Source organism: Serinus canaria, chromosome 11 (genome assembly GCF_022539315.1).
Source record: "Serinus canaria isolate serCan28SL12 chromosome 11, serCan2020, whole genome shotgun sequence".
Taxonomy (NCBI): Eukaryota; Metazoa; Chordata; class Aves; order Passeriformes; family Fringillidae; genus Serinus; species Serinus canaria.
In genome coordinates this window covers 14,378,082-14,398,657 of record NC_066325.1, presented here as the reverse complement: position 1 = coordinate 14,398,657, position 20,576 = coordinate 14,378,082, and the positions used below count along the sequence as shown (strand labels likewise).

The following is a 20,576-nucleotide window of genomic DNA, read 5'->3' as shown; positions in this document are numbered from 1 at the left end:
TGCAGCCTGAGGCTGCCCTGCACGGGCAGAGCGGGACGGTGACCGCAGGAGCTCCCGTTTGGGCGGAGCGGCTTCCAGCCGGGATTGCCCCGTGCAGTCCCGGTGTGTTTAATGCAGATATTGTGCAGTACGGACCGGGGCCGGCCGGGGGCTCAGAGTCCCCCGTGTGCTGCGGGGCCCGGGCACAGCCGGCGGTGCCCAGGGAGCAGCTCCGGGGGCCCTCGGGGCCGGGCCCGCCCATCCCGGCGGAAGCGGCGGTTGCCGGGGAGCGGCGGGGCCGGGCCGGGCCCTCGGCTGCGGGCGGGCCCGGCCCGGCGGGGAGCGCTTCTCCTCGGCCTCCCTCGGTGAGTCCTCTCGGGGCAGCCGCACAGGGCCCTGCCCGGCCCGGGGCCGCCGGCCGGGGCTCGGGAGCGGCGCGGGCCGGGGACGGCGGGGAGCCGGGCCGGGAAGCGCCGGGCCCGGGGCAGGGGCAGCGCCCGCGGGGGGAGGCTGAGGGCCCCCGGCACCCCGGGACTGCGCTGCTGGCAGCGCCTCCCGAGCCCCGGCGAAGAGAGCCAGGAGGGTTCCCCCGGCGGTGCCCGGTCCCCCAGCAATGTGCGGTCCCCGGCGGTGCCCGGTCTCAGCACGTGTCCCGAGGCAGGGCCGGTGTTGATCTCCCGTGCCAGCCCGGCCGAAGGAGCTGGGCTGCCACACAAACTCCAGCCTCAGCACGGGACTCGTCCGTGCATCCGAGAGGAATCCCCCGCGTTGAGGTGGGGCTCTGTGCTTGCCCTCCGGAGGGTGGACTGTGCTGCAGCTCTGTGATACCCACAGCAGTCCCTGCCCACCTTCCAGCGCCGAGCACGGGCCTCCTTCAGCTCCTGCTCCAGCCGCTGCAGGAAATGCGTCTGACTCCCTGGGCGCACTGTCCAAGCTGGCTTTATTCCTAAAGAGCTGTTGGTAGGCACCAGCTCCCAGAAATGCAAATGCCAGTATCACACCTGGCTGTACCTGTCCCTCTGTTTTCAGAGAGACAAAAGGAAAAATTGGGTCTTTGAGACTGGCAGGTGGGGAAGAGCTGGTGAGACCTGGGGAAGCTCACGTGGGGAATGATATTAAAAGGAGAATATTAATCTCTCCCATAGAAGTCAGCAAGGAGAAGGCTTTGGCCGGGACAAAAACCACTCGGTAGGTTCACAGCACGCTGACCTCTGGTCCTGACTCCCAGTTTTTCGGGAGGAATGGTCTCAGATCCATTGGTGCTGTTTTGGTGCAGCCCTTGGGCGTGGAAGTTATCCTGATGTGACTTTCCATTTCAGCTAAAACTGTTGAGGAAGGAATCAAGCATGCAAGACCAGCTGCACGGAGATTAGCCCTTTGATTTGCTGCAGATGACTTGCTCTGCTTATCACAGCTTATCACAACCGTGGGATGTTTTTTCCCATGCTTTTTGCAGAGATTGGCTCATGAAGGCAAGAAGCTGGGCTGGCATCAGCTCTGTGTGTGGTAGCAGCTTCCTGGCCAGGGACTCAGGCACAGTGAAAATGTCATCTGTGAAAAAGAGGGAATGCTTCAAAGTCAGATGCCGAGGGTTCAAGGCTGTGAAATGCACCTGCCTGAGGCTTGTCTGTTCCCATGCTTTGCAGTTACCTTAACTATGATGCCAAAAACAAGCCACAAAAGGAAGCTGTGGTTTTTACAGGCTCTGAAAAGGCTCAGTTTACCAGGGGTTTAAATAGCATTTTTACCACTTGGTCAAGCTGCAGCAAGGGGCAGAGAGTCGAGTTAGTGGTTATTAAACTTGCAGACACTCTGGGAGAGAGAGAACTGGAGCCTGCATTGCTTGGCTCCTAGGCCAGCATAAAGCCATGTTCTGGTGGAGAAGGGAGCAGCACACTGGGCTGAGTGAGCAGTGTTGAAGTTACTGGGTTACTCCAGCAACTGCTCTGTGTCTCCTGTAGCTGTGCAGGGTGGCTGGGAGCTGTGACTCTTCCCTAGGGAGTCTACAGGCTGGTGGGGAACAGGAGCAGAGAGCAGTGGCACTCCTGCATCTGTTTGCCTGGACTTATTCAGCCTGCTTCTGCAGAGAGATTCTGCAGTATCTCAGAGCCTGTGAGTGCATAAATGGAGTGTGTCTGGTGGCAGCAGGTCGGGTGCTGCACTGTTGATGTTTAGGTTGCTGATGTGGTGGTAAAGCAGATGCTCTCCTGGGTGCAGGAAAGCCCCCAAGAGGGCTGACCCTGTCCCCTCATCTCTCTTGTCTGTGTTCATAACTCCTGATGTGTTTTCCTGGTGCTTGCTCCAGTGCTTCTCTGATCCCCCTGTGGACGTAAAAGTCATGATCCTTTTGGACAAAAGGTTACATAGGCAGAAAACAAAGCCAGTGAAAGAAGTGACTTGTTTGGTGCAGGGGCAGTGGGTGGGATTGGCTCAGCACAGGACTGTTGGTGCTGCAAAGCTGTCCCGAGAAATAAAGCAGGTGGGAATGACAGCAGAGGTCATACAGTCCCTCTTGGCAGGAGTGAGCCATGAGGGTCTCTCACTTTTGCCCCCCAGCTGGGCCCGTGGTCAGCAGGAGCAGAGCAGCAGCTGGGGAAGTGCATTCCTGGAAGTCTGGCTGGGACACTGCTGCTGGGGGCTCTGTGTCCCTGTAGTCCCTACATGGGCAAGATGCTCCCTATTGTAATGAGGTTCTCTGATCTTGCAAGATCCCATGCCAGAGGTGATGTGACTTGCAAATCAGGGAGTGGGTGTCATTTGCAAATTGCCTGCGGCAGGGCAGGGTGCAGTTGGGATATGAAGGTATAAAACGAGCCTTCCATCCCCCGCCTCCCCTCAGCTTGCCTTTCCTCCTCAGTCCCCCGCAATCATTGTCTGCTCTGTTACAGGTCTTGATTTCAGCCTGTCATTTTACGTGTAAATCACTGGGGTGGGACCTGAGTTCAGATCAAGATCAGATGTGCATTTCAAAGCCAGTAGCTGTTCTGGAGTGATCTCATGGTGAACGCTTTTTTTTTTTTTTTTTCCTAGAATAAGAGAGGCTGTTCTGGCTTAGTTGATCCATTATCGAGGAGATTAAATAATACCAAGCCAGCATCCTTTTATCTCTGGCTGAGAGTCTGTGCCTGCTTTTCAGAAATAGCTTTTCCAGAGCAGCTGGCTAGAGGCTGCACATGCATGCTGGTGTGCAGCAGTCAGCACTGCTTGCATTGCCTTTGCCGTTGTGTCCAGGAGATGAATAACAGCATTTTGCTAATGGGTCTCATGTCAGCAGGGGTGATTTAGCAGGGAAGACTGCAGTGCATTAGTTGCTATGAGTCAGATTCACTCAGCCTTGCACTGATCTTTTATTGGTTTATAAATTAAACTGCAGATGCTGCGTCCCGTCAGTGCTGGCATGCTGAGGATCCTGAAAGGGGTTCTTCCCGTGGAGTTGTCTCAGAAATGTTTAAATTACTGCCTCAGGAGTCAGGGAGTGCAGGTTGTAGCCCCAGCTCTTACAGCAGTGACTCCAGCCAAGCTGCCCTGGCGCCTGTCAAAATTGTGGTGTGACTCTGATGAGGCTCCTGTGGCATCTGCTGACTGCTCATCAGCAGTCTGTGCCTGCTGTGTGGCATCCTGCATGCTCATGCTGTGAACTCTGGATTTGTTGTAGGTATAAAAATGCTGTCCAGGAGCTCTTGGTGAGAAGTGTAGGGAAATTGATGCTGGCTGCTCCTATCCCTTCCTGGTGGAAGGGTCTGTGCTTCTGTCATGGAGAGAAGAGAAGCAACAGGGACCTGTGTGGGCCAGGGCAGGGGCTTGTGGCTCTGTGCTGCTTTGAAAAGTATTTCAGAAATGAAAACATGTTCTTCTCTGTTCTCCCCAAGACCTGAGAAACCATCTGGGCCTTTCTCCAGAAATCCAGTCTCTGCCCCACATGGTCCTGGAGGGAAATGTTTTGTCTTTTTGTGAAGTGTTTGTTCTTCTGAGGGTCAGCCCCAGCCTGCTCAGGGGTGGTGACAGCACAGGTGTGTTCTCAGGGAGGATATGGCCATGTGGGGCAGGAGCTTCAGCTTCCTCTGGACAAATTGTGTTTGAACCACAGGAGCCATTTAGAGGGAGCCCAGATACAGGATAATTCAAATCTCAGGCTAAAAGCTGTCAGATGATGGCCTGCTACCTCGTGTTTCCTGTTCACTCCTTCTGTATCTGCATTCAGTGTTTCCATATGGGAGATCAAAGCCACAGAGGATTTTTTATACTGAAGGTACCAATATTACAGCAACTGTGGGCATTTTCAGCACTGGTAAGAGCACTGACCCACAGTAGGGACAGGGCTGCTGGGCTCTTCACCTGCATAGAGTCCAGTTTGGGGTGGTTTGTATCTGCAGGAGATCTCTCGAGCTGGGGCTGAGGTGTCAAATGAAAGTCAGAAATACATATATATTTTAAATGTAGCTTTTCAGTGGCTCAGTGAGCCCTGCTCATTTCTGTTCTGGTGGTTGTTTTCTGTGGCAGAGGCAGAGCAGCCTGTGGCAGGATGTGTGAAGGGCCATCCAGGATTTCTGGACCCATTCCTCCAGACCCAGGGCTCTTCCCAGAGTATTACAAACGCCCCCTCTCAGGTGAGTCCTTGATGCTTGGTACAGGTTTTACTTTGTGCTTTGATGTGACACAGCCTGGTGTCCTTATCCCTTGGTGTCCTCGACAGTCTCTTTTCACACTGGTGAAGGTGCTTCTGCTGGTGACCCTAAAGTAGTCTGTACAGCTGGTGGAAGATGGGATAGCATAAGGCAGAGGTGAAGAGGGGGTCATCACGTTGTTGGTGGGCTGTGGGTGCAGAAAACTGAGGTAAGATCATTTCCTGACAAGGTTCTCCTTTTCCTTTCCCTGCAGCTCGAGGGAGGCTGGAGGGAAATGCTCAGAAGCTGTATTTAACCTCCAGCTCTTTGGAGCCAGTCCCCAACCCCTGCCTGGCTCCGGGCAGTGCCCGCCAGGCGCAGCCAGCCCCTCGCATCCGCCCCAGCGGAAAGGACTTCCTGGAGAGGGGACAGAAGGGGACACTCAGCCTCCTGCTGCAGCTCCAGGGGATCTCCCTTGATGGGGAGATGCCAGCTAAGAGTAAGTACAGCCAAATCACTGCTGGCTTCAGCTGCCTTTGGGGCCAGGGATGAAGCATTTGGGGTGGATTCCCAGGATCTGCTGCCTGAGGAGAGCTTGAGCTTCACAAGGCTAGTCACCCCATCTGCAGCTTTTGGCCTGGCAGTGGAGTCACCTCTGCTGGGGCCAGTGATGTTTTGGCTCCAGTCTCAGGTTTAGAATGAGAAGAGGGACTTGAAAAAAGGTGCAAAAATTTGGACTTCTTTGTAGTAAAACTTCTATAGGAATCAAACAAAACCTTGATGTATTGAGGATGTTTAACATGGTGAGTTCCTAGTTGGTAAAGCCAGGAAGGATTTGGGAAGGGTGCCTGTGTATGTGGAGGTGAGAATATCTTTGCAGAAGGTGTTCCCTTCTCCAGGGCAGGGGTGTCACCCAGAATACATTCAGAGGCCCAGGAAGGAGATAAGGTTGAGCCCTGTGTGTCATTTTAATTTATTTCATGTGCTGGCATTGCCCTGAGCTGGTGCCAATGTGGTAGATGCCACAACTGCTGTGCCCAAGCAAGGGGGGAACTGATGAGCATCTGGTTATGTCAGCTAAGATGTTCCCTGCCTTGGGGAGCCCAAGGAAGGATAGTTTTTGATTCAAAACCAAAACAAAACAGAGTCCTAATCCATAATCTTGGTTGTGTCAATGTGGGACAATGTCCTTAAACCAGGAACAAGGCAAGTTCAAGGCTGTGCAGCCCTGTCTACTTCAGAAACACCTAAATATGGACTATGCCAGACAAGCCATGCCAGCCTGTTCACATGTGAGCTGAGCTGGGAATTGACCTTGCTCTTGAGAGGGGCTGGCATGGCTTGTCTGGCATAGTCCATACTGGGACAAGAGGAGAACAAGGGAGTCTGTGGCCACCAGCAGTGTGCACAGACCTGTTCTGATGCTCACCTGGGCACGGTGGGATCCTCTGGCAGAGGAGTCAGTCTGGGAGTGTGCATCTAACAGGGGCAGGAGCAGACATGGTCTGGTCTGCAGGAGAGGGAAGGGCTTGCTGGTTCTCTTGCTGTTGGACCAGCTTTGGGAGGGATCTGTGGCTGCTCCTGTGGCAGTGTCTGGGAGGTGAAGGTGTATCTCTCCTTGCTGAGCAGGGAAAGAGGCCAAGGACTACGAGAAGGAAAATGTGAGGCGGATAAAGGAGATTCAGAGGAAGTGCAAGGAGAAGGAGCGAGCCCAGGAGCACAGCCAGCTCAAGCCTGTGAAAGCTCTCTGGAAATCCCAGAAATATGAAAATGTGGAGTCAAAGGTGAAGGCCAAACTGCAGGTTGGTATCTGTGGAGGAGCTCTTGAAATCTCCAGGCTTGGGGAACACTGGGATGGTGGAGACAGGGGCGTCCTGGAGCCTGCAGGATCTGGGGACATCCCAGTGCTGAGGCACAGTGGGCAGGTGTGGCAGTGGGGTTGTGAGTGAGAGCATGTAGTTTGGGTCCAGACAGTGGCTGCTGCCATAATCCCTGTCCTTCTTCCCCCTCATAGCTGTATTTCCTGCCAGGGGATGCTCCCATCTGGCTTTTCAGCTTCCCCATGTTTGGGGCAGCACTCCTCTGGGGTTTATGCCAAAAGGCTGTGGTGTTTTACCCCTTGGGCTGTGATTCTCAGAGGTAGATCTGCAGGCTGCATTGAGCCTCAGTCCATCTATTCCCACCCTGTGGATACACAGTGGGCAGTGTGTTCCATGTGTGAACATCTTCCCCAAGTGATTGTCCTGGTGAATAGCCACTGCTCAGGGGGGCACACAGACATCTCCAGGCAGTCAGGGTTGAGGCCTCAGAGATCAGCACAGCCTGTGAGGGTGCTGAGTTGGAGCCTTTAACTTCCTCCTCATCTCTGCATTGCTTCCCTTTCATGTGTAGCCAGCTTTCAATGCTAAAATGACATGTATCGATAACAACTGTAAAAATTGGTAAGATGATTCCCAAACCAGCGGTTCCAACTGCTGTGTCCCTTTTTCCTGGTGTGTCACCAACCTCTTTGGTATCTGTGACCCTTCCACACATGGGAGCAAACCCACGAGTGCTTCAAGAACACAAGCCTACGCTCTTGTTTGACAAATCCTCTGGGTTAGAGGAAGATTGAGCTCATTTCTGCCTTTGTTGTGGGGAAGGGGGTGGTCTCTGCGCAGGCAGGTTCTGCGTGGTGCGTTCCTTGTGCTCTGTGTGTTCCTCCAGAGAGGCCCTGGCACTGACTCATGATGCTTTAACTGTTGCTGGGGCTCTCCTGGAGCTGAGGTGTTCCCTGTGAAGGATCTCCATCTTCTGTGGAGCTACTGCTGCTGCTGCTGCTCAGAGTTTCACTTGATTCTGCTGGATCTTGATGACTAATGCAGAGTTTTTTCTCTGTCATCTGGCCCTGAGGCTGATAGCTGTAGCAGTTGTCTTGGAGAAGGTTCTGGCAGTCCCAGTGCTCCTGTGGAGGGAGATGGGGCAAGCTGTGCCCTGTGCTCCTGAGGTCACAGACTCTAACAACTTTGAGCCAGCTGTGCTAGGTAAAGGTAATTCTCATTAACTTACCAAAGAGATCCAGATCTCTTGTTGAAACAAGACTGATCATCTTTGGAGCATGAACAGTCTGGGCAGTGCTGAGGACATCCCATACCCTGCTTCTCACACCAGTCCCACCAATGTGGCTGCCCAGTCCCACCATCTGTCTGCAGCTCTGCCCAGCTGAATGGGCCATGCAAGAGGAAATCTTCCCCAGGGAGCTGCAGTTCAGCTGAGACCTTGGGTATTTGTAAAGATCTGGGGGTGGCTCTGTACAGTTCCCATCAGTCCCAAGGGCAGAGCAGTGCCCCAGCTGCAGTTTTCATAGGGTCACCCACTTGCCACAGTGTCAACTTTCAGTTTTCAGGGGTTGATTGCAACAAGACTGTCTGAGATAGTCCCACACCACCTGCTAGACATCAAGTACTGTGACCCTCTGCCACAGCCTTTGAAGATGCCCCTCAGATGCAATTCCACCAGCTCCTTTTTCTTTCTAGAGTGACATAAGCACAGATTTGAGGTGCTGAGCAGAGCAGCCCTGGAGAACAGCACCTCAGCAGGCAGCCTCCTGCCTGCCTCCTTGATCCAAATTTGCTTCTGCAGAGTTCCCCCCCTGTTTCTTAGCCATTAATTCAGTGGCCAGCTCTGGTCTGTTGCTGTTTGTTGGCCTTTGCTGTCTGATTACAGATTATCTTCCCCCAAGAACTTCTGCCAGGCCATGGCAGAAAGCGTGTGCTGCCATGTGCCTGCTGGAAACCTGTGTCTGAGCTCCTGGTTCACCACCCAGACCTGGCTGAGAGGGTTTTTCTTTGCCCCAGCCTCCCTCCACTGGTGGATCTTTTCTTGCCTTTCCCAGGAGACCTCTCCACCTCCCAATCCTGAGGCTGTGAATTTCCTGAGGGCATATTCCCGCTGTGGCTCTGGGATCAAGCCATGCAGACCACTGTCCCCAAGGCCTGGCAGAGCAAAAGCAGGAGCAGACACAGAGGCTCCAGAGGCACAGGGTACTGAAACCAAGGTGAGTTACACACTAACTGCATCCATCCCAGGCATTTCTGGCATGGAAAATCCATTCTTCTAAAGTGTTGGGTCAGATGTGCTGCATGAGTGGGAGATCTGTAAATTCTGTTCCTGGCTGAAGGGAAGGTGCAGGGTCCTGGTCACAGGGGTGGTGAGATGGATATTCAGGGTGTGTTTATTCTAGCTTCATCCTCACTCATAGTTCAGGAGATCATGAAGTTCCCTTTGAAAATTCTACCTCCTCGTGCCAGCAGTCTCAAATCTGCTCTTCCAATGGCTTTGCAGGAGGTCTTGGGGTTTTGGAAGCTGTTCCCACTGTAATCAAAGGAACTGTGGCTTCTGGAAGTTAGATAAAAATTTGGGAAATGAGTGTGTGTTTTAGTAAGGAGAGTTAAATCAGCATTAGTAGTTAAACCTTTTAAGTAGTCTGTTTGGGAGGTCCTAAACAGCTCCATGACTCATGTCCTTTTCCCTTGGCAATTGTGAGATTGTCAGTTTGTTGGTTCCTAAATGCCATGAATAACTTAATTAAACAGGACATGATCTACAAAGGAGGAAGACCAAGGAAATCTTAAATGCAAACACAGCCACCTTCTCCACTGTTTTGTCCAGCAGAGGAGCTGTGGTGGAGGTGCTGTCTCTTGGGAAGTGCCCCAAGGATCAGCAAAGTTCCTGCTCTGCCAGGGGTTCTGTTGCATTTCTTGGCCCGGTGAGCTCCCAACCTGTTTTTCCTCTGCCCTCAAAATGCTCCAGTAGGAGCCATGGGGACTATGTCAAGCCTGGTTTTTTTTCTGTCCTTCTGGCTTTTCAGGCATGTGGTCATCTAGGGCACCTTAAAGATGCCAGGATTAGGCTTGGCTTTAGGTGCCTGCCTTCCCAAACCATGGGCACAGCTCCTGCCTGTCTGTGGCTACACACTAAGACAGGCTGTCCTGCTGTCACCCAGTTCACTCCCTTGTGTGCTGCATTTCTGCTTTCTCCCTCGCGTGGACAGTGGCAGCTGGCCCTGTGCCTGTGCCCAGCCTGCCCCTGATGCCTGGCTCTCTCTTTTTGCAGATGCAGGTGCAGGGCAGGAGCATTGACTTCATCAGGCACAACGCCTGCAGCGCCAAGCGGGCCCCGCTGCGCCGCTCGCAGTCCCTGCAGGCGCTGGCCCAGCTCAGGCAGCAGGAGGAGAACAACGCCAGGCAAAAGGGCCACGTCCCCCAGTAGTAAGTGTGTCCCTCTTTGCTCCACGGGACTGCAACAGCCTTAGTGCACCCCTGGCTTGTGCCTAGAGAGATGGGCTGGGCACAGAGGTGCTCTTGCAATGTGCAGCAGTGCCTTTTTCTGTGACTGCAGAGTAAACGTTGTCCCTCCTGCTTTTTTGGCTTAACCAGCATCCCATGCCCAGTGTGACAGGGCTCAGAGGGAGTTTTGTCTCCTCCTCCCTTGCTTGCTGTTGTACAGTGATGCTGATACGGGGAAGCCCTGTGTGCCTTGAGAAATGTGCTCCTGCCCCTTTGTAGGCTTTGTTCCATGTGATGTAGCTTTGGCATGAAGAGATCTGGTTTGGGAGAGGCAGAGAGCTCGCTCTGCCTCACAAGTGTTCATCCTGCCTTGGGCCTGGGTTCTGAGGAACATCCAGCTAGTGCTGTGCATTTTGGGGCTCTACATGGGAAACAGACCCTGTCCTAGGACTGACTGTGGTGCCAGTCCTTTGGCTGTGCTGTCCTCTGCCAGCATCCCTGGCCATGAGCTGCTATCTGACTTAATTCTGCCATTGACCCACAGATGGTTTGGCGATGACTCAGTGAGCCAGAAACGAGGAGCAGCAGCCCCTGTCTCCAAGGAGCCCATATTGGCCTGAGTGCATCTCTCCCAGCAGCCCTTTGTGGATGTGGAGCACATTTGCTGGCCCACAAATGTGCTTTAAACGCAGTGTGTCCCCCACCATGAGAGTGTCTGGCTCCCTGGGGTCCTCAGCCAGTGACATGGAACCTGGTGGGGTTTGAAGGGCACATTCCTGGCCTCTGCCTGTGCCAGATGTGCTGACACCTGCTCTCCTTTGCCCCCAGCCTGCTGGAGAGGAAGGAGCTGTGGCGCAGGCAGGCGGAGGAGCGGCTGCGGAACCTGCCCGACCCCGACACCCCACCCGGGCACACCTTGATGCCTGAGGCACAGCGCCTCGAGACCCTCAGCAACCTGAAACAGAGTAAGAGGGAAATAAAACAGCGATTCCAGCTCGGAAAAACAAACAATCCTAGACAGGATAAGGGAGAAGAGACACAGGGACACATTCCTGCCACTTGGAGAGTTGCCTGGAATAAGGCATATATAGGCAGGATGTGAGCTGTGTGCATGGAAAGAGGAATCAGTGTCCTGCAGGTTACAGGATTGGCTCTCTGCAGCACACTTGTCCAGTGGACTTGATGTTAGGGTTGCTATTGCTCCTAAAATCTTAGAGAGATTTTGGCTATAAGGGGCCTTCAGAGGTCTCTAGTCCAATCCTTGGTTCCCAAAGCTGGAGCAGGTCCCTCAGGTCTTCATCCAGATGAGGTTTAAATAGAAAGATTCTAGGTCCTTGTTCCAGTGCTGCCATTGTGTTCATAGCACTAAAAAAAGGGTGGATTTCTTTGCTTTTCAACTTCCACAGCTTTTTTTTCCCTCTTTTTACAGGCCAGGAGCAGTTGCTAAAGGACCTGGTTCTGCTGCCCATGCGTGGAGACAGCCTTAGGATGCAGAAGAGGCGGGTAGAGCTTGAGAGGAAGCTCTCCCAGATAGACGAGGCAATCAAAATTTTCTCAAGGCCAAAAGTCTTCATCAAGTTGGACTCCTGAGCTGGTGGGGCCAGGTGTGCTGTGCTGCTCTGCCTGAACATCCTTTGTTGCTGGGCAGGAATGGACATCACTTTTTGGGAGGGAAGGAGAAGGAGCCACGTTCCAGACCCTGGGCCCATGCAGGTGCCAATAACAGTGTCCAGTATGCAGCTGGCATCTCTTGCTCACCTTTCAGTGCTGTGTCTTGGCCACAGAAAAAGGAGAGAGATGCCCTAATAAAGGCCCTGCTCAGTGGTCTGAGGAGCAGCTGTCTCTGCTGCTTGACTTCTCACAGATCAGCTCTCTGCTCTGGAGCTGTGGCATCACCTCTTACTTTCCTTTTTTTTTCCTACTCTAGAAACTGGTAGGAGGTCTCTTGTGCTGCTGCCTGTGGTATTCCTTGTCATTCTCTTTCTCCTGAGGTGGACCATGGTCATGACTCATCCTGAGCACCTGAGAGCTCAGGGGACAGCTTGGGAACAAGAAAGAGGCACAGAGCTTCAGTGTTTTCTGCCCAGGGAAGGGCTGAGCTGTCAGGAGGGTCTGGTTGGATGTCTGGAGAAGCCTTTGTTGTCTGTGGGGCAGAAGATAATCCAATAAATCATCATTTCCATCTTGCAGTGTGTGTGCAGCTCCCAGTGGGCCCAGCAGGGCCTGAGGAATGGTGTGGGCAGCAGAAACCATCAGTGCAGGCAGGGGATGAGCCATGGGCTCACAGGGCTGGGTGGTGGGACGTGGACTGGAGAATGTGCAAAATCCTGCTGGATCTCCATCCACAGGCTGGCAGGACAGGGCTGAAAGGTGCCATCACACAGGTGAGCTCTCTGCTGCCTTGACTTGAGATACCATGCAGGAGCCTGTGCAGACCTTTGGAGGGGTCTTGCTGCATGAAGCAAAGAAGCTGTGAGGGATGGCTGGAGGGCTTGGTGCCTCTCCTGCTCAGCCACAGCTTGGAGCCATATCCAACTGAATTAGGAGAATCTCCAAGAAGGGGCTTGCCCCCATCACCTTGCTGGGGCTCTGTCTCCAGACGGTGCTGGCCTCAGGGGGAGCACTTTTTCCCCTGAAATCCCATCAAGTTTTCCCTTCTTGCAGCTTGTGCTGTTGCTCCATCTCCATTATCTACACGGGGCGGATTTGCTACTGTGTGTGGATTCCCCAAGCAGCTGCTTTTTTGCAGGGGTTGCTCCATCCTGGGCAGGATTTTGTGGGGGGGGATATTGTGGAGTATCCTAGCCCTGCCTGTGCCACCTGGCACACTGCAGTGCCCTGGGATGTCAGGGCTGATGCTGCTGCCAAGGGGTGGGGAATATTTTGGCACTCGAGGGCTGGAGGAGGTGAGATGCCAACTGGAAAATCACCCCATGTGCCCCTGGGGCCACCTGAGGACAAACCCCAGCCAGGCTGAGCCGGCTGGATAAGAGAGTGACTGGGGGCCATGGGCACAGCCCCTGGGCACCTCCCTGCCCAAAACCAGCCTGGGCTAACCAGCCCTGCTGCCAGATCTGCTCTCTGGTCTGTCTGGGCCCTGGCTGTGTGCCAGGAGTGTCCTCAGCCCTTGCTGCACTCCCCAGCCTGCCCTGGCCTGAGGCTCTGAATGGAGAGTTGGTGCTGGCTTTTCAGACCCTGAGAACTGCAGGTCTTCCTCCTTTCCAGTCCCACCACAAGCCCTTGGCAGCAGTGAGTGCCACCATCAGCTTGGTACTTTTGGGAGAGGGACTGAGAGTGCTGGGAGCCCCAGCAGAGCAGCAGGAGCAGAACCCCCATGCCCTGTGCTTGGGGCTGAAGAAGGAGGATGGGACTGCACTATGCCCAGCAGCATTTGCAGGGCTGAGTGACAGCCAAGGTGCTGCTGCCAGACCAGGTGTCCCATGCATTAGTGAGGGCCCTGCAGTGGGGACAAGGTGGGAATGGGAGGACCAAGCAAGGCTGACTGCATCAGGCCAGGCAGCTGCCCAGAACAGCCTGGAACAGGCACAGTGAGTCTCAGTGGGGTCGCCCAGCACAGCAGCAAAGGTCAAGGCCACCACCTCCAGGCACTGCCTTCCATGCACAGGGCTGGGGAACCCACCCACTGTCCCCCTCCTCCCTGCAGTGACATCAACCAGGGACAAGCATGGTGCTTTCTAGAAAAAGTTTTACTGTCCATTGCAATATATTAATGATGCATATTTCAATAAAACAATTAAAAACCCCCGCTTGCTTGGAAGAGGAGGCAAGGGCGCTCAGAGGGGCAGTGCCCAGCTTGAGTGGGTCCCACAGTGGGGCTCCCGGGGTCACAGGGGGTGGGAGGAGGCAGTGGGCAGCCCCTCTCCACCCCTGCCCGCTGGCCACATCATCACCCTGGTGTCCACATCCAGCCCGGATCAGCGGAAACCCGGGTGGCCTCCGAGAGGCACGGGCCCCTGCGGCTATAGGGTGAGGAGGGTGCCATCCTCCCGTGCGCTGCCCCTGCCAGGGCTGCCGTCGTGGCTGCCCAGGGACTGCAGGGAGCCTCGCGAGCTGTGCGGGGACAGGCTCCGCCGGAGGGCTCCGTCGGCGGGGCCCCCGTTGGGGCAGCCCCCGGGGATGTAGTGGGAGGCGCTGTCGCTCTCGATGACCAGGTCGCCCTCCTCGTCGCTCTCGGCCGTGCTGTAGTTGCTCAGGTACTGCGAGGCCGGGCTGGGGGTCTGCTGGCTGGGGGTGCTGTCCGTGGACACGCCGGAGCTGCCCGAGGCCTTGCTGCTGCGGATGACGTTGTTGCGCTGGTTGGCCGGCTTGACGGTGATGATCAGGTTGTGGCTGTTGGCCACCATCATGTCCGTCACTTGGTCCAGGGACTTGCCGGCCACGTCGATGCCGTTCACCTCCAGGATCTCGTCGCTGACCGCCAGCAGCCCCGTGCTCTCGGCCAAGCCGCCCTTCACCAGGCGGGAGATGAAGATGCCGGGCACCTTCTCGACGCCCTGCGGGGCCACGCGCACGCTGACGCCGTCGCGGATGTAGAAGCCCAGCGGTTTGTCGGAGCCGTGCTTGTGGAGCCGCACACGCCGGTGCGTCTCGGGCAGGATGTCCACGTCGATGATGGAGGAGATCTGGCGGAAGTCCTGGGGCATCCCAATCAGGAGGTGAGGCTTGGCCCGGTAGTGTGCTGGGCGCAGCAGCCCTTTCTTCTTCCGCTGCAGGGAGTTGGAGGCGAAGACGCTGGCGTCAGACTCTGCTGTAGGGAGCGAGGGAGGGAGGACATGGGTCAGGCACTGCGGCTGCTGGGGGTGTGAGCACATGCCCTTGGCCCCAGGTGCTGGGGCAGCGGTCAGCAGAAGGGCCCTGCTCACAGGTCTCACCGGCTTTTCCTCCCCAGATCATCAGCCTGGCTTTCCCTGCAGCCTGTCTCCGCTGGGGCCCATCTCCTGGGATTACCCAGCGTACACAGGCACACAGGCCAGGATTAGTGGGATCGAGGCAGTGATTCAGCCTTAATCACACTTTAAGCCAAACTCTGCCTTTTAACACTAGAGCTGCCAGCTCTGATGGCCTGGGAGCTGCAGCCATGCCTCAGTTTGGGTTTGGGGAGAGAGGATCCTCCCCACGTAAGTGTGCTGTGGTGGCAACCAACTGCCTTAGGGCGAGTCCAACCCCAGGAGACAGCACCAGAGTCCTCTGCCCCACCAGAGCAGGGCTATCTCTGGCATGGGTTGGTGATGGCTACCACTGTGTCCTGCAGAACGCTGCCATTCCCAAGGACAGAGACTCCCCACCTCCTGGAAATTCATCCCAGGGCTGCAGCATCCTCAGAGCCCCTGAATATCCCAGACTGTGATTTGTGCCCATGTCTCTTATTGCACCATCAGGCACCTTCATACACGGTTTGACTCCCTCCTCTGGACTGTGGCCTGAGGCTGCTCTGTTGGGCCCAGCTCCAACCCATCACTCTTGGTGTCATCCACCAGGATCTGGGGAGTAGCCCCTGGTTCCTCTCTGGTTTCTCCCCATCTCTTTCCATGGGGGAGCCCAGATCTGGATGCTCCATGGTCAGCACATTCCACACAGTATCCCCCACCAGCATCCGGACCCTGCTCCAGCTGCAGGGCTGCTAGGGATGTCCCCAAGCCCAGGGGACATGGGATTTCTCCCTAGCCAAGCCAGCCTGCCAGGGCTCCTGGTTTATAAATATCTCCCTGCACACACAGCCTTGGCATATTTTTAGCTCGGGGAAGGGTGGCGGAGGCTTTCCCACAGCTATTTCAGCACACAGCTCCTCTCCAAGGGGCGCAGAGTGGCTGGGCCAGGCAGGTCCAGCACACCAAGGATGAGCCCCATGGTGGTCCTGGCAATGTCCCACACTTTCCCCTGCCCTTCCCACAAGCCTTGGCCCAGCCAAGAAGGGTCAGCACCATTGTCCCAGCCAGGCTGCCCTGCAGGGATGGCTTCACCCAACAGGGTGATGGCACAGAGGGGAGCCCAGCTGCAGCCTTTGCTTTTTGCCCTGCTGTGGCAGGACTGGCTGCTGCAGAGCCCATTGACAGAGCACACCTGTGTGTGTGCACAGCTCCCTGCACCCAGTGGGGTGAGAGGCTCTGCAGCCACATTCCTCAGCGACCCAGACCGGTTCAACGACAGCCCAGCCTCGGGATGACCTGGATCCATTTTAAATTAGCTGTGATTCACCCAGGACTTGCTCCTGGCCTCTCTGCTCACCTCCTGTGGTGCTGCCAGCCCCGCGGCCCCTCTCCTGCAGGCACAGCTGGGTGCTGGGGCTCCCTGTTGCTGCCTTCTCGCCTTCCTTATCATGCTGCCCATGGAGCCAGGCTCTGCCTGCTCCCTCTCCACATTGTGCTGTCTTGGTACAGTCAGCCATAAGCCCTCACAGGCTTTTCCAGCAGCCCACAGGGTGCTGGAGGATGGTTTCTTGGGAGCAGGAGTGATGGTCCCACTGCAGCCTTGGCACACCCACCCCTGCACTGGCTCTCCATGTCACAGTCTGCGTCCAAGCATTGGGCCAGGAACAGAGGATGGTTCAGTGCTGGTAGCAACAGCCCCTGAGCACACCACGAGCTCCAGCAGCCTGGGTCACTGCTGCCAGCCCCCACACTATGTGGCCACAGGGGAAACACATGTCCAGGGCATCCCACAGCACCCTGATACAAAAGCCCAGCAGCCAGCTCTGGCCACCAGCACCACCTCTCACCCAGAGACTTCATACTGCTAACATGAGCTGGAAACACAGACTCACTCTGCATGCTGTGCTGACCCTGTGGCTCTGGGTCAGGCTCTGGCTCTGTGAACTGCTGACTGATGGTGCTGTGAAAGAGAAAACCTCGGTGCTACTAAACTGAGTGGAACAGCCTTGTTTTCCCTGTAAACAGGAGAAATACTCGGAGTATTTATCACTTGGAGGCTTTCATCCTCACCAGGACACTGCTATCAGGATGCTATCAGGTGTACCTGCGCAAGGAAGTGGTTCCCTGGGAATATGCCACTAAGGTAAGGGCAAGCCCTTGGTCTGACAGGGAGGCACCAATCCTCTTCCCAACACCAGAAATCCAGCAGCACCTGGCACCCTGAGAGCTCTGCCAAAATGATGGCTGTTGCCTCCTCAGGGCAGGAAGCTGGATGGGGCTGCTGGCGCAGCGCTCACGGGAGTAACACGGGTGTTATCTGGGAGCCCACGCAAGCTTGGCTAGAAAACATAACTTCAAAGGGGTGAATTGCAAGGATCTGCCTTTGCTCATCAGGTCGCATGGGGCTGGGCTCAGGCAGGTGCCCTTGGCTGCCAGGGAGAGCCCGTGTGGTTGCCATAGCCCTGGCAGGGTTCTGGCAGCCTCCCAGTGCCACCATCTCCACATCCATCCACCAAAGCAGTGGCTGGAGGGTATGTGGCCAGCCTGTGCCCTGCTGGCACAGTCCAAAGGTGGAACCAGCAATACTGCGGGTTGTGGCTCATCTCTCTTGACAGGAGGACACATCCAGTGCCCACTTACCCTTCTTCTGGATGATGACCCTGAGGAGGGGGTTGGCAGAGGACAGGGCTTTGTGGTAGTTGTCGTCGTTGTTGATGGGCAGGAGGTCGCCGTGGATGTCTGTGTAGCCCAGGAGCACGTCCACCCGCGGGATCTGGTGCACTGTCTGCAGCAGCTGGTAGAAGTCCTGGAAGCTGCCGGCGCCGGAGCGCTTCATGGCAAAGCGGCGAAATTCAGCGTCGAACTGCAGAGGAGGAGGAGGAAGAGGAGGAAGAGGAGGAAGAGGGTGACTCCGGGCAGGGCTGGCCTCAGTTGACAGGACTGATGCAGGCAGGGCACCACACAGAGCTGCCTCAGGGCAGGCAGAGCCAGTCAGGAGGAGCCCGTCCCAAAAACAAAGTAAGAGGAGGGAAGCCTTTTTTCTGCCCAAACACTGAAGTGATGGGGCAAAAAGATGGCCCCGCGGCAGAGGAAGGACCCTCTGGCCGTGCCACCAGCCGTGGCAGACTCCGTGCTGCCAGGAGGCCCTTCCCTGCGACACGGGCGCTGCCGTAGCACCTGGTGAGCAACAGCGCTAATTAATGCCTCCTTCCGTCACGACGAACGGGAAGCCAATTAAGAGCAGGCTGAGGAGCGCTGCGAGGATCGCGCTGCCCGCGGGGGTCACACCCCAGCTGTCGGGACAGGCGGTGGCCACCACGTCCGGGGAAGGAGAGCACCCTGCACCCTGCCGGGGGTCCCGAGCGGGCAGTGGCACAGCTGGGCGAGTGCACAGCTGGATAAGGGCGCAGAAAGGGAGTGCACGCATCTGGGTGAGCACAGGGATGGGTGGATGGGCACAGGTGGACGATGGTGCATATCTGGGTGACCGCACACATCTGGGCAAGGGTGTGCCAGGTGAGCACATATCTGGGTGAATAGACACGTCTGCGGGAGACCACAACTGGGTGAACGCACAGTCATGCAGGTGTGCACATCTGGATGCGCGACAGGGGCTCGTCCCTTGCTGGGGGCGCACATCTGGGTGATGGCATAGCCGGGGATGAGCCTGCCTTGGCGAGCACGCACATCTGGGTGAGTGTACATCTGGGCGAGGTGTGTCCCCGGGGTGACCGCACACCCAGCACACCCGCATCGCCGGGGCCACCCTACACACCGGGGCTGCCGGAACGGCGCACAGGCGCCCTGCGCATCAGGCGAGCGCTCCGCCGCGGCGTTCCCACGGCCGTGCCGAGCGAGCCCGCGGCCCGGCAGAGCCCACGGTGGCGGGACGCCGCGGCCGCCGGGCCGGGCTGCGCTCGGGGAGGCTCCGGGCAGCACCTCCGCAGCGCAGGGAGCGGAGAGCCCGCCCGGCCTGGCTCCCGCACCGCTCCCCGGTGCGCGGTGCCACCCCACGTGTGCTGCCCGACGCGGGGGCGATGCGCTCGGTCGTGACCCGGTGGAACCGGCACGGGCATCGGCGTCGGCATCACCGGCCCCGTCCCCGGAGGGCGCTTACCTTGCTCTTGACCTCGATGACGGGCTCGGCGGAGCGCGCCGGCGTGCGGTGGTGCTTGGCCATGGTGCGGGCCGGGCCGGGCCGCGGGGCCGCGCCGCCACCGCCGCTCCCGCGGCCACGGGGGATTTTCACCGGCCATGACGTCACCGGCGGGCAGGCCGGGCGCCGTCGCGCCATTGGCCCAGGAGGGGTGCGGGGCGTGGCCGGACGGCTGCTGACAACGTCGCCGTGGAAACGGGGGTGGGGACGGGAAGGCGGCAGGACCCCCATCCTCATCCCCGTCCCCAAGCTCGTCTCCATCTCGATCCCCTTCACGTCGGCCCCGTCTACCCGAGCACGGCTCCGCTCCCCGTCGGGCCGCCGTCGTGCCGGAACGGCACCGGGCACTGCGGCGGGAACCTCAGGCACCCCATCGCTATCAGGAACCTCATTAGCGACACATTAAACACAACAGCGGCCCCTTTCTGGGGACACCGAGCTCCGGCAGGCGGTCAGCATCCGCGCGGAATCCCCGCGAGTGTCACCGGTGGAAGCCTCGGCCCCGCCCGGGAACATCCCTGCATTTCTCCCATGCTTGCAGAGGACTTCCCATGCCATCGGTGTGGTGGCCTTTGGAACAGGCAAACCTGGTAGCAGGGGATGTTTTCCAGCTGTGCACCTCATTCCCCACCTCCTGGTTCGTTCTGTTTTTTCTCCCTTGTCTGGCAGGGGAGTTTCATTCCGCCCCAGAGCAGTGTGGGCCAGGGAAGGTTCATTGTCTTGGGGATGATTTGCTTTACTAGGCAGTGGAACAGCTGAGGAAGGGGAGGGAAATTGACCAAGTTCACCGGGTGTGCGGCAAAGCCTCGCCGTGCCCGTCCCACCACCAGGCTGCCAGGATGTGCAAGCAGACCATATCTCCTCGGTGCTGCCAGGCTGTGTCCACAGGTGATGCCCATGGGATGTGTCTGGCAGAACTGGCTCTGCTTGAGCACAGAAACACTCAGGGACAGCCAGAGAACCCCTTCCCTGCAGACCCCGCTGCTATGCAGCTCTGCCAGTGATAGCAGAGCACACTGTGAGCTCCCTCCTGCCAGCATCAGGGTCACCAGCCCCAGAGCCTGAACAAAACCAGACTCTTGCTCATGGACTCTGAGGAATTTTGGAGCAAAAGGGGCCATGACAGCAGCACTATGAAACAGTTTTTAAAGCCAGACACCCAACAAGCACACTGCTTCTGATAGAATAAACATATCGAACCAAGCCCAGAGAATCAGCTTGGCTTGTCTGGATTCTGCTGCCCTTTGATCCTTGCCCTGTCCTGGCCCAGGGAGCAACTTTTAGTCAGGACAAAATTGCATCACACCCCAGCATCCCTACAGCAGCAGGCCTGTGTCAGCTGCTCTCAGGCTCGTCCCTTGTGTCACTGTGCCTGGGTGAGCAAAGGAGCCTGCCAGGCTGTGAGACCATGGGGCATCTCCTCATGTGCTGGCAAATTCTCCTCCGGCTGTTCCTGCTGTGCCAAGAGATTGCCACGCCATGAAAACAAGCCTGACCACAAACAGAGCTGTAAACTCATCAGCAATACCTGTTCAGTCCCCCCAGTTTAGTTTGTTTTTTTTTTAAACAGAGTAATTTTGTTGAGTTCAGAGAGATAATCCTGATTTGCACCGTGGTTAATATTTACACAGGTGACAAAAGCAGCTTGCAGCCCTTCAACTCCACTTTTGGTAAATTGGAG

The 20,576-nt window shown here is 56.7% G+C and overlaps 2 protein-coding genes across 7 annotated transcripts; one reads left to right on the top strand and one right to left on the bottom strand.

Moving 5' to 3' along the window:
• The first annotated feature begins 230 nt into the window (after positions 1–230).
• On the top strand, positions 231–12,039 carry ENKD1 (enkurin domain containing 1). 5 transcript variants are annotated; one of them, XM_050979010.1, is made up of 9 exons: positions 231–344; positions 4,480–4,586; positions 4,858–5,082; positions 6,213–6,385; positions 8,458–8,619; positions 9,678–9,832; positions 10,679–10,815; positions 11,280–11,454; positions 11,778–12,039. In XM_050979010.1, the coding sequence occupies exons 2-8, from the start codon at positions 4,502–4,504 to the stop codon at positions 11,438–11,440; spliced, it is 1,098 nt and encodes a 365-aa protein (XP_050834967.1). In that variant the 5' UTR covers positions 231–344; positions 4,480–4,501; the 3' UTR covers positions 11,441–11,454; positions 11,778–12,039. The 5 variants fall into 5 exon arrangements, with proteins under 5 accessions (XP_050834967.1, XP_050834966.1, XP_050834968.1 ...); XM_050979011.1 differs by having other exon boundaries at positions 250–267; positions 311–344; positions 11,280–12,039; XM_050979012.1 differs by having other exon boundaries at positions 258–273; positions 312–344; positions 11,280–12,039.
• Positions 12,040–13,539: 1,500 nt separating this feature from the next.
• Positions 13,540–18,947, bottom strand: PARD6A (par-6 family cell polarity regulator alpha). Of its 2 annotated transcripts, none has more exons than XM_050978975.1 (3): positions 18,857–18,947; positions 17,380–17,602; positions 13,540–14,618 (listed from the first exon to the last, which is right to left on the bottom strand). In XM_050978975.1, exons 1-3 carry the CDS (start codon positions 18,917–18,919, stop codon positions 13,831–13,833), a joined length of 1,074 nt encoding a protein of 357 aa, XP_050834932.1. In that variant the 5' UTR covers positions 18,920–18,947; the 3' UTR covers positions 13,540–13,830. The 2 variants fall into 2 exon arrangements, with proteins under 2 accessions (XP_050834932.1, XP_050834933.1); XM_050978976.1 differs by having other exon boundaries at positions 13,540–14,615; positions 18,857–18,939.
• Positions 18,948–20,576: the final 1,629 nt, after the last annotated feature.